The sequence below is a fragment of the Pristis pectinata genome, chromosome 29 (assembly GCF_009764475.1).
Source record: "Pristis pectinata isolate sPriPec2 chromosome 29, sPriPec2.1.pri, whole genome shotgun sequence".
Classification (NCBI taxonomy): domain Eukaryota; kingdom Metazoa; phylum Chordata; class Chondrichthyes; order Rhinopristiformes; family Pristidae; genus Pristis; species Pristis pectinata.
In genome coordinates this window covers 82,832-96,243 of record NC_067433.1, presented here as the reverse complement: position 1 = coordinate 96,243, position 13,412 = coordinate 82,832, and the positions used below count along the sequence as shown (strand labels likewise).

Here is a 13,412-nt window from a genome sequence, read left to right as displayed (position 1 = left end):
TCAGGTGGATGTAAAAGATCCCATAACATCATCCTGAAGAATAGGAAAGCCTACCAGATATCCTGACCATATTTATCCCTCTGGCAACATAATGTACTGATATATTCAGTGCTTAACACATTGATATGTGTGGGAGCTTGTTGCGTACAATTTAATTTTGCTGTATTTCATGTACATATACTTCCAAAATGACTTTAGCTTTGTACTTGGACATTCTGAAAGGAGCATAAAGTGCACCAAATCAATGCAGTTCTTTCTTATTCTTCCTCTTCTGGAGGGGGGAGGGGGATATTGGGGGTAAGAGTGCAGACAAGAAAATGTTCATCTGTATCTGCTGGCCAATAATGCCATCTTGTGAAAACTGATATAGCTACAGGGATGACTGGCAATTCTACACCATAATATTGTTGGGAAGGCCTTCCTCGCTCTGAATACAGATAGTCTGGATGCTCACGACCTCAGAATCTCAGGATACTTATTTCATGTGTGATTCTATACTCAACTACTTGCCTCACCCTGCCAACATTTAGGCCATTTTCCCTCCCATCTCTCATGTCCAGCATTTCCCTATTGATATACTGGAGACTGGCGATAGTGCGATAGTCGGATAGCACAGAACTCAGCACTTTGGCACACCATATCCATGTCACCTGTTATACCTATCAACACTAAACCCACTTACCTGCATTAGGCCAATTGCCTTCTATGCCTGGGTAATTTAACTGTGATTAAAAACATATTTGATCCTCAAGCAGGCTGCAAGATCAGGATAATGAAAATGCTGTAAGTAATGAAACCCTAGATCTTGACTGCTGATTTAACATAGAATATAGAACACTACAGCACAGTACAGGCCCTTCACCCCACAATGTTGTGCTGACATTTTATCCTGCTCTAAGATCTATCTAACTCTTCCCATCCACATCGCCCCCTATCTTTCTATCATTCATGTATCTATCTGAGTCTCTTAAATTTCCCTAATATATCTGCCCCCATAACCTCTGACGTTTGAGCGTTCCAAGCACCCACCACTCTCTGTTTTAAAAAAAAACAACTTAACCCTGACATCCCCCTTATACCTTCCTCTAATCACCTTAAAATTATGTCACCTCATGTTAGCCATTGTCACCCTGGGGGGAAAAAGGTCTCTGACTGTCCACTCGATCTATGCCTCCGATCATCTTGTACACCTCTATCAAGTCAGTCTCTTCCTCCTCCTCTCCAATCCAGGCAACATCCTGGTAAATCTCCTCTGCACCCTCTCTAAAGCTTCCACATCTTTCCTATAATGAGATGACCAGAACTGAACACAATATTCCAAGTGTGGTCTAACCAGAGTTCTATAGAGCTGCAACATCACCTTGTGGCTCTTGAACTCAATACCCTGACTAATGAAGGCCAACACTCCATACGCCTTCTTAACAGCCCTATCGACTTGTGTGGAAAACTTGAAGGAATCTATGAATGTGGACCCCAAGATCCCTCTGTTCCTCCACACTGCTAAGAGTCCTGCCATTAACCTCGTATTCTGCCTTCGAATTCAATCTCCTGAAGTGTATCACATCACACTTATCCAGCTTGAACTCCATCTGGCACTTCTCAGCTCAGCCCTGCATTCTATCAATATCTACACAGCAACCTTCTACACTATCCACAACATCACCAACCTTTCTATCATCAGCAAACTTACTAACCCACCTTTCCACACTCTCATCCAAGTCATTTATAAAAATCACAAAGAGCAGGGGTCCCAGAACAGATTCCTGCGGAACACCACTGGTCACCGTCCTCCAGGCAGAATACGCTCCATCTACCACCACCTTCTGTCTTCCATGGGCGAGCTAATTCTGAATCCACACAGCCAAGTTTCCCTGGATCCCATGTCTGCTGACTTTCTGAATAAGCCTTCCATAAGGAACCTTATCAAATGCCTTACTAAAATCCATGCACACCACATCCACTGCTCTACCTTCGTCAATGTATTTTGTCACATCCTTAAAGAATTCAATCAGGCTTGTGAGGCACGACCTGCCCCTCACAAAGCTATGCTGACTGTCTCTAATCAATGTATTCTTCTCTAAATGCCCATAAGTCCCGTCTCTAAGAATCTTCTCCAGCAATTTCCCCACCACTGAAGTAAGACTCACTGGTCTGTAATACCCAGGGTTATCCCTATTCCCTTTCTTAAACAAAGGAACAACATTTGCCACCCTCCAATATTCCTGAGGCCAGTGAGGACGCAAAGATCGTCGCCAAAGGTGCAGCAATCTCTTCCCTAGCTTCCCATAAATAACCTTGGATATATCCTGTCTGGCCCTGGTGACTTATCTATCCTAATGTTTTTCAATAATTCCATCACCCTCTTTCTTCACATCGACTTGCCCTAGCATATCAGTCTGTCATACGCTATCCTCACAAACATCAAGGTCTCTCTCTCTGAATACTGAAGCAAAGTATTCATTAAGGACCTCCCCTACCTCTTCTGACTCCAGGCACGTTTCCTCTTTTATCCTGATCGGTCCTACCCTCACTCTAGTCATCCTCATATTCTCCGCATACGTGTAGAACACCTTGATATTGGTTTATTATTGTCATTTGTATCGAGGTACAGTGGAAAAACTTGTCTTGCATACCGATTGTACAGGTCCAGTCATTACACAGTGCAGTTACATTGCATTAGTACAGAGTGCACTGATGTAGTACAGATAAAAACAATAACAGTACAAAGTGTCACAGCTACAGAGAAAGTGCAGTGCAATAAGGTGCAAGGTCACAACAAGGTAGATCGTGAAGTCATCGTCCATCTCATTGTATAAGGGAACCGTTCAATAGTCTTATCACAGTGGGGTAGACGCTGTCCTTAAGTCTGGTGGTATGTGTCCTCAGGTTCCTTTACCTTCTACCCGATGGAAAAGAGAGAATGTCCCGGGTGGGTGGGGTCTTTGATTATGCTGGCTGCTTCGCCAAAACAACGAGAGGTAAAGACAGAGTCCAAGGAGGGGAAGCTGGTGTCCGTGATGTGCTGGGCTGTGTCCACAACTCTCTGCAGTTTCTTGTGATCCTACTCACCAAGGCCTTCTCATGCCCCCTTCTAGCTCTCCTAAGTCCATTCTTAAGCTCCCTCCTGGCTACCTTGTAACTCTCCAGAGCCCTGTGCGATCCATGCTTTCTAAACCTCAGGTAAGCTTCTTTCTTCCTCTTGACAAGATATTCTACATGTTGTGTCAACCACGGTTCCTTCACTCTACCATCCTTACCCTGCCTCAATGGGACAAACCTATCCAGAGCCCCATGCAAGTATTCCTTAAGCAACCTCCACATTTCCACTGTGCACTTCCCCAAGAACATCTGTTCCCAATTTATGTTCCCAAGTTCCCGCCTAAAAGCATCATAATTCCCCCTCCCCCAGTTAAATACTTCCCCATATCGTCTGCTCCTATCCCTCTTCAAGGCTCTGGGAAACATAGAAAAACCTGCAGCACAATTCAGGTCCTTCGGCCCACAAAGCTGTGCCGAACATGTCCCTACCCTAGAAATTACTAGGCTTACCCATAGCCCTCTATTTTTCTCATCTCCATGTACCTATCCAACAGTGTCTTAAAAGAATCTATCGTATCTGCCTCCACCACCGTTGATGGCAGCCCCTTCCACACACTCACCACTCTCTGAGTAAAAAAAACTTACCCCTGACGTCTCCTCTGTACCTACTCCCCAGCACCTTAAACCTATGTCCTCTTGTGGCCACCATTTCAGCCCTGGGGAAAAGCCTCTGACTATCCACCCTATCAATGCCCTGATAAAACCCGATAAAGGTCGAGGAGTTATGGTCACTATCTCGGTAAAGGTCAAGAGTTATGGTCACTATCTCTTGCTTAAGCTGCTCAATTGTTGGCCTCCTCACTCTTGGCCTCTGAATTTGCTGTATTTGTACATTAAATCATCCATTAAACTTACTGCAGAAAGTTCTCTGCGATTATTATGAGAATTCTGGAGTTTTGTGCAGTTCTGGTCATCGCATTACAGGAAGGATGTGGAGGCTTTGGAGAGGGTGCAGAAAAGGTTCACCAGGATGTTGCCTGGATTGGAGAGTATTAGCTATAAGGAGAGGGGACAAAGTTGGATTGTTTTCTCTGGAGCCATGGAGGCTGAGGAGAAACCTGACAGAAGTATCTTAAATTATACGAGGCACAGATAGGGTGTTTTATCCAGTATGCAAATGTCAAAAACTGGAGGACAGAGCTACGAGGTGAGAGGTGGAAAGTTTAAAGGAGACTTACGAGGTATTTTTTTTAAACACAGGTGCTTGGAACATACAACCAGGGGAAGTTGTGGAAGCAGCTACAATGGTAACATTTAAGAGATACTTAGACAGGCACATGAACAGGTGGGGAACAGAGGGATATATAGCATGCAAGAAGATGGGATTATAGTTTAAATTGGTATCATGGCCGCTGAAGGGCCTGTTCCTTTGCTGTACTGTTCTATGTTTGTTCTGTGATTAGTGGTGTAAGGATGAATGTATCAATGTGATAACACCGACAAACCCTGGTCCAGAAATGGAACAGTTGAAACTATGGCATATCATTCTTTCAAGGTCCTAGAGATTTTTAGTTGTTTAGTTTTGATATAATTTACTTGACAGTTTTTCCCGTGTTCATGTTTGTAAAATCACTATGGTGAAGTAGATTGGTTGATGTGTTTGATGTTGACTGTGGTGCCAGATGTACTGTTGCACTGTTATCACCTCGCATTCCCAGCATTTTGTTGTGGAGTCTGAGCTGAAGAGAAAGAAGTTCATGAAACATTTTTTCTTTCTTTGCTTTCAGTGGCTTCTGCTCCAGCCTGTGGGTATGAAATCATGAATTTAAAATCGTTAAATTACCTGGAAAAGTTTCATCCCGGGTAATATCCTGGTAAATATCCTCTGCACCCTCTCCAGTACATTCATGTCCTTCCTATAGTGTGGTGACCAGAACTACATACAATACTCTAGCCTAATCAAAGTTTCATAAAGTTGTACCATTACCTCCATGCTCTTATATTCTGTGCCCCAACTAAGGAAGACCAGCAACCCATATGCCTTCTCCTCTACCTGTGCTGCCACCTTTAGGGATCAATGGATTTGAACTCCAAGATCCCTCTATTCCTCAATACTCCCTGGGGCCCTACCATTCATGGTGTATGTCTTACCCTCATTAAACCTCCCAAAATGCATCACCTCACACTTATCATGATTAAAGTACATCTTCCATTGCTCAGCCCATTTTACCAGTTAATCTGCATTGATCTGTCGCCCAAGACTATCCTCCTCCATATCAACATTGCCACCAACTTCTGTGCCATCTACAAACTTGATCATCATACCTCCGACATTCATATCTAATTTGTTAATGTATATAACAAACAGTAAAGTTCCACGTACTTATCCCAATGGTGGATCACCAGTCATAGGCTTCCAATCACAAAAGAAACCCTCCACCATCACCCTCTGTCTCCTATTACCAAGACGACTTTGGCTCTAGATTGCTAACATGCCTTTAATTGTTTTTTTTAACTCTACACTAATACGATTCAATCAAATTTCAATGTGATTAGAAATAGTCCTTTTTATCATTTTACAGGAAGCCAATATGGAAAGTGAATATTTAAACAACAAAATGGCTTGAGTATATGAAAATTAGTTTGCACACTAATTGTTCAATATGCTGACTTGACTGTCATCAGAACTGGACACAGCCTCGTGGATGCAGCGCACCAAGTAGGCAAGATTCCGATTGTTCACATTGCTGATGTTGATCTGTGCATTGGCTGAGAGGTAAATATGCAGCTTTTTCATCAAGTAGTTAATCTGAGAACCTGTTAAAGTTTCAAACATTTCAGTTAAGTACAGTGGACAATTAGATAAATGAATAGTCAAAGAATGACTCAGATTTATAAAGCACCCTCAAGAAGACCTGAATTGCCTTATGGCCAAGATAAGAGATCTTTATTAGTCACATGTACATCGAAACACAGTGAAATGCATCCTTTTGCACAGAGCATCCCGGGGGCAGACCGCAAGTGTCGCCACGTTTCCAGCACCAACATAGCATGCCCACAACTCCCTAACCTGTACATCTTTTGGGAAGTGGGAGGAAACTCTGGACAGACAGTGGTCGGAATTGAACCTGGGTCGCTGGCGCTGTAAAGCGTTACACTAACCACTACACTATTGTGCCTGCCCACTACCGTGCCTTTGCAATGTGGGATATATGCATAGCCAACTCCCACAAACAGCAATGTGATAATGACCAGATATTCAGTTTAATAGTTGGCTGAGTGGGAAATGAATTGCCCTGGACACTGAGGATAAGATCCCAACTCGCCTTTGAAATAGTGCCATGGATCTTTCCTACACCCCAGAAGTTGGTACTTGCAACAGTGTAGCACCTCCTCCATGCTACATTGGAATATTGGTCTTAATTTTGTGCTCATGTCACTGGAATGGGACTTACAATCTTCTGACTCACAGGTGAGAGAGTGCTACCCATGAATCATGGATGACAACAAGAATGATGGTTTGATATCGAGGGATAGGTGAAGGTAGGAATAGGAGATGGCAGATGAATGCGTGGCTGAGGAGTTGGTGCAGGGGGCAAGGTTTTAAGTCTTTGGATCATTGGGATCTCTTCTGGGGAAGGTAGGACCTGTATAGAATGGATGGGTTACACCTGAACTCGAGGGGGACCAATATCCTTGCAGGCAAGTTTGCTAGTGTGATTCAGGAGGGTTTAAACTAGTTTGCGAGGGGGATGGGAACCAGAGGAGTAGGTCAGCGGAAGAAGTGCATGAAGTAAAGTCAGATCTAATGTATAGAGAGGCTTTGAGGAAACAGAAGCAGAGTGTAGGGTATAAAAAGTAGAAAGGTGGATGGGCTAAAGTGCATTTACTTAAATGCAAGAGGAATAAGGGTGATGAGCTGAGAGCTTGGATAAATACATGGAACTATGATATTGTGGCTCTTGCAGAGACATGGCTGTCACCAGGGCAGGAATGGATACTGAATATTCCTGGATTTCAGTGTTTTTGGGGGGGGGGGGGGCCGAAGAGGAGGAGGGGTGGCGTTACTGGTCAGGGATACTATTACAGCTGCAGAAAGGGTGGATAATGTAGAAGAATCCTCCCTGGAGTCAGTATGGGTGGAAGTTAGGAACGAGAAAGGAGCAATTACTCGGAGTATTCTATAGGCCCCCTGGTAGCAGCAAGGATACTGAAGAGCAGTTTGGGAGGCAGATTTTGGAAAGGTGCAAGAATAACGATTGTCATCATGGGAGACTTCAACTTGCCAAATATTGATTGGCACCTGCTTAGTACCAAAGGTTTAGACAGGGTAGAGTTTAAGTGTGTCCAGGATGGATTCCTGTCACAGTATGTTGACAGGCCAACTAGAGGGAATGCCATATTAGATCTAGTATTAGGTAATGAACTGGGTCAGGTGACAGATCTCTCAGTGGGTGAGCATTTGGTGGACAGTGACCACTGCTCCCTAACCTTTAGCATTGTAATGGATGAGGATAGGAGCAAAGAGGACAGGAGGATATTTAATTGGGGGAGGGCAAATTACAAGGCTATAAGGCTAGAACTTGTGAGTGTAAATTGGGATGATATTATTGAAGGGAAATGTACTATGGAGATTTGGCCATTGTTCAGGGATCTCTTGCAGGATGTTAGGGATAAATTTGTCCCGGTGAGGCAGAGAAGGAATGGCAGGGTGAAGGAACCATGGGTGACAAAGGTGGAACAACTAGTTAGGAGGAAGAAGGCAGCATACAGAAGGTTTAGGAAGCAAGGATCAGATGGGTCTCTTGAGAAATATAGGTTAGCAAGGAAGGAACTTAAGAATGGCCTGAGGAGAGCAAGAAGGGGACATGAAAAGGCCTTGACGAGTAGGGTTAAGGAAAATCCCAAGGCTTTTCTCACTTATGTGAAGAGCAGAAGTACAGACGAAGGTGGGAAGATGAGCCTGGAAGCTGTGGAAGTGGGTGAGGTCCTCAATGAATACTTCTCTTCAGTATTCACCAAGGAAAGGGGTCTTGATGACACTCAGGACAGTGTTGGTAAGGTTAATGTTCTGGAGCATGTAGATATCAAGAGGGAGGATGTGTTGGAGCTGTTAGAAAACATTAGGACAGATAAGTCCCCGGGACCTAAAGGAATATTCCCCAGCTTGCTCTGCAAGGCAAGGGAGGAGATTGCTGAACCGTTGGTTAGGATCTTTAAGTCCTCGTTGTCCACAAGAATGCTACCGGAGGACTGGAGGGTGGTAAATGTTGTCCCTTATTCAAAAAAGATAGTAGGGATAGTCCAGTGAATTATAGACCAGTGAGCCTTACATCTGTGGTGGGCAAGCTGTTGGAAAGGATTCTTAGAGATAGGATCTATGGGCATTTAGAGAAGCATGGTCTGATCAGGGACGGCCAGCATGGCTTTGTGAAGGGCAGATCATGTCTCACAAGCCTGATAGAGTTCTTTGAGGAGGTGACCAGGTAGATTGATGAGGGTAGTGCAGTAGATGTGGTCTACGTGGATTTTGGTAATGCATTTGACAAGGTTCCAAATGGTAGGCTTCTTCAGAAGGTCAGAGGGCATGGGATCCAGGGAGGCTTGGCCGTTTGGATTCAGAATTGGCTTGCCTGTAGAAAGCAGAGGGTTGTGGTGGAGGGAGTGTATTCAGATTGGAGGGCTGTGACGAGCAGTGTCCCACAAGGATCTGTTCTGGGACCTCTACTTTTCGTGATTTTTATTAATGACTTGGATGAGGGGGTGGAAGTGTTGGTTGGCAAGTTTACAGACGACACAAAGGTTGGTGGTATTGTGGATAGTGTGGAGGACTGTCGAAGCTTGCAGAGGGATATTGATAGGATGCAGAGCTGGGCTGAGAAGTGGCAGATGGAGTTCAATCCGGAGAAGTGTGAGGTGGTACACTTTGGAAGGGCAAACTCCAAGGCGGAGTACAAAATTAGGCAGGATTCTGGGTAGTGTGGAGGAGCAGAGGGATCTGGGGGTTCATATCCACAGATCCCTGAAGGTTGCCTCACAGGTGGATCGGGTAGTTAAGAAAGCGTATGGGATGTTAGCATTCGTAAGTTGTGGGATCAAGTTTAAGAGCCACAAGGTAATGATGCAGCTCTACAAAACTCTGGTTAGACCACACTTAGAGTACTGCATCCAGTTCTGGTTGCCTCATCATAGGAAGGGTGTGAAAGCGTTGGAAAGGGTGCAGAGGACATTTACCAGGATGCTGCCTGGGTTAGAGAGTATGCATTATGAGGAGAGACTAAGGGAGCTAGTGCTTTACTCTTTGGGGAGGAGGATGAGACGAGACATGATAGAGGTATACAAAATATTAAGAGGAATAGATAGAGTTGACAGCCAGTGCCTCTTTTCCAGGGCACCAATGCTCAATACAAGAGGGCATGGCTTTAAAGTAGTGGCTGGGAAGTTCATGGAAGATATCAGAGGGAGGTTTTTTACCCAGAGAGTGATTGGGGCATGGAATGCGCTGCCTGGGGTGGTGATAGAGGCAGGTACATTGGTCAAATTCAAGAGATTACTAGATAAGCGTATGGAGGAATTTAAGATAGAAGGATATGTGGGAGAAAGGGGTTAGATAGTCTTAGGTGAGGTTTAAAGGTCGGCACAACATTGTGGGCCGAAGGGCCTATATTGTGCTGTACTGTTCTGATTCTATGATAGATAGGATAATTACTGAGAAATGCTTCAGAAGAAAATAACTAAGGAAGTTCTCTATGATGACAATTCATTGACCTTTGTATATCACTATGCATGTGAGAGTAGGGAGCACCGTAACAGATGAGCCTTTTATCACAGAAACAGAAGAACTGATTCCAGCACATTCCAACTTCCCAAATCAGTCAGTCATTTCCATGAAATGCAGGCGATGTAGCAGACAGCACTTCCTCCAGCCTAACTCATGCCAATGCTGCTGGAGGTCTCTCTCTCTGTAGAGGTTTGAACACATTTCAGCTATTCCAAGGTTCTCGGTGAGGGCAAACAACATTTTACATTCATTTGTTTACAGATATGGACAATGCTGTCACTTATTGCCAATCCCTAACTAACAACTAACCATTTGACAAGGTTCCCCATGGTAGGCTGATCCAGAAAGTCATGAGGCATGGGATCCATGGAAGCTTGGTTGCGTGGATTTGGAATTAGCTTGCCCACAGAAAGCAGAGGGTGGTAGTAGTTGGAGAGTATTCTGCCCAGAGGTCGGTGACTAGTGGTGTTCTGCAGGGATCTGTTCTGGGACCGCTGCTCTTTGTGATTTTTATAAATGACTTGGATGAGAAAGTGGAGGGATGGGTTAGCAAGTTTGCAGATGACATGAAGGTTGGAGGTGTTGTGGATAGTGTAAAAGGTTGTCGCAGACTACAACAGGATATAGTCAGGATGCAGAGTTGGGCAGAAGTGGCAGATGGAGTTCAATCTGGAAAAGTGTGAAGTGATACACTTTGGAAGAACGAACTTGAAGGCAGAGTACAAGGTTAATGGCAAGATTCTTAGTATTTTGGAGGAACAGAGGGATCTTGGGGTCCAAGTCCATAGATCCCTCAAAGTTGCCGAGCAAGTCCATCAGGCGATGAAGAAGGCGTATGGTGTGCTGGCCTTCATTAGTCGAGGGATTGAGTTCGAGAGCCGTGAGGTAATGTTGCAGCTCTATAAAACCCTGGTTAGACCACACTTAGAGTATTGTGTTCATTTCTGGTCACCTCATTATTGGAAGAATATGGAAGCTTTAGAGTAGGTGTAGAGGAGATTTACCAGGATGCTGCCTGGATTAGAGAACATGTCTTATGAGGAAAGGTTGAGTGAGCTAGGGCTTTTCTCTTTGGAGTGATTCAGGACGAGAGGTGACGACAGAGGTGAATAAGATTATGAGGGGCATAGATAGTGGACAGCCAGCAACTATTCCCCAGGGCAGCAATGACCAATACCAGAGAACATCAGTTTAAGGTCAGATGAGGAAAGTTTTGGGGAGATGTCAGAGGTAGTTTTTTTTTTTACAGAGTGGTGGGTGCCTGGAACACACTGCCAGGGGTGGTGGTAGAGGCTGATACAATGGAGACATTTAAGAGACTCTGAGATGGGCACGTGAATGTAAGGAAAATGGAGGGCTATGGGCCATGTAAGAGGGAAGGGTTCGATTGATCATGGAGTAGGTTTATATAGGTCAGCACAATATCATGGGCTGAAAGGCTCATACTGTGCTATACTGTTCTACGATCTATGTAACACTGAGGAGGTGGTTCAGGATCAGACACAGTGATGAGGCCACAGACCGGTTGGGGATGGACAACTTGTTTCCCTGAGGAAGATGCTCACTGAACCAGTTTGATTTTTGTGACATTTAGCTTGTTTCATGGTTACTATTGCTGAGGCTAGTTTAAAAATTCCAGATTTACTCAATGATTTTAAGTTAAATTACCCAACTGCCTTGGCAGGATTTAAACTCATGTACCTGGGTCAATGATCCAGAACTCTGCTAAGCAGTAACTAGATGACCAGCATGTACATTCACTTGGGATCACCAGAATGTGATATTGATCTGGTTGATTTCTAAAATATTTGAGCTTCTCCTCGTGTCATAGTGCCCTCTTTTTTTAGATATAATTAACATGTTTGAATTCCCCTATCTTCAGCATAGTCCTTATATAGCACTCCAAAACTGGTTGATCACTTACCTGTGAATCCAGGAAAAATGTACAAGCCAACCTGCTTGGTGATGTGTTCCCAAGATCCTGGTGTTCCCAGTGTCCGCAACTCTTCCTTCAGTTTCTCCTTAGTCAGCATCAGGCGCTCAACCATTTTCTTCAGATTTTCCTGCCTATGGAACAAAAGCAAGTAAATTCCTAAGAAAGAAGATACAAGGAGACAGTTGAGCAAAAGGTTAGTAAGGGACAAAATTGATCCTCTTCAAGATCAGAATGGACATCCATGCATGGAGCCGGAAGAGATGGGGGAGATCTTAAATCAGTATTTTGCGTGTTTACTCGAGAGACAGTCGGAGTCTTTTGAACTGAGGAAAAAGAGTAATGAGTTTATGGACCATATCTGATTACAGAAGACGAGGTGCTTTTGCTGTCTTGAGGCAAATTAGGCCTGACGAGGTATCTCCTCAGACCTTGTGGGAGGCTAGTGCAGAAATTGCAGGGGGCCTGGCAGAGATATTTAGAACATCCTTAGCCACAGGTGAGGTGCCGGGGACTGGAGGACAGCTAATGTTGTTCAGTTGTTTAAGCCTCTAAGAATAAGCAGAGAAATTATAGGCCGGTGAGCCTGACATCAGTTGTGGGTAAGTTATTGGAAGGCATTCTGAGGGACAAGGCATATAAGTATTTGAATACGCAGGGCCTGATTAGGGATAGTCAACATGACTCTGCGCATGGCACGTCATGTCTAACCAATCTTATAGAGTTTTTCGAGGAGGTCACCAGGAAAGTTGATCAAGGGAAGTCGGTGGACATTGTCTACATGGACTTTAGCAAGACCTTTGACAAAGTCCTGCATGGGAAGCTGGTCCAGAAGGTTAAGTCACTTGACGTTCAGGATGAAGTAGTCAATTGGATTCAACTTTGGCTTAGTGGGAGAAGCCAGAGAGTGGTGGTAGATGGTTCTCTCTGACTGAAGGCCTGTGACTAGTGGTGTGCCGCAGGGATTGGTGCTGGGCCCATTGTTGCTTATCTATATTAATGATTTAGATGATGGGGTGAACTGGATCAGCAAATTTGCAGATGACACCAAGATTGGGGGCGTAGTTGACAGCAAGGAAGACTACCAAAGCTTGCAAAGTGATCTGGATCAGCTGGGAAAATAGGCTGAAAATGGCAGATGGAATTTAATGTAGATAAGTGCGAGGTGATGCACTTTGGGAGGACAAACCAGGTTAAGACTTACACAGTGAATAATAGAGCTCTGAGGTGTGTGGTAGAACAAAGGGACCTGGGAATACAGATCCATAATTCCTTAAAAGTGGCATCACAGGTAGATAGGATCATAACAAGAGCCTTTCACATATTGGCTTTCACAAATCAGGGCACTGAGTACAGGAGTTGGGGTGTTATGTTGAAGTTGTATAAGATGTCGGTGAGGCCAAACTTAGAGTACTGTGTGCAGTTCTGGTCACCTACCTATAGGAAATATATCAACAAGCTTGAAAGAGTGCAGAGAAAATTTGCATGGATGTTGCTGGGACTTGAGGACTTGAGTTACAGGGATAGGTTGAATAGGTTAGGACTTTATTCCCTGGAGTGCATGAGAATGAGGGGAGATCTTATGGAAGTATACAAAATTATGAGGGGTATTGATAGGGTGAATGCATGCAGGCTTTTTCCCTTCAGGTTGGGTGAGAC

General features: G+C 44.3%; 1 protein-coding gene across 1 annotated transcript in view; it reads right to left on the bottom strand.

Annotated features, from left to right (window-relative positions):
- Positions 1–5,687: 5,687 nt before the first annotated feature.
- LOC127584350 (aspartate aminotransferase, cytoplasmic-like) overlaps positions 5,688–13,412 on the bottom strand; it is a 28,884-nt gene continuing 21,159 nt past the window's right edge. Inside the window, exons 8-9 of the mRNA XM_052041069.1 lie at positions 11,745–11,887; positions 5,688–5,856 (exon numbers count right to left, since the gene is read on the bottom strand). Of these exons, the coding sequence (XP_051897029.1) occupies positions 5,690–5,856; positions 11,745–11,887 (310 nt within the window). The 3' untranslated portion in view covers positions 5,688–5,689. The remainder of the gene's footprint in view (positions 5,857–11,744; positions 11,888–13,412) is intronic.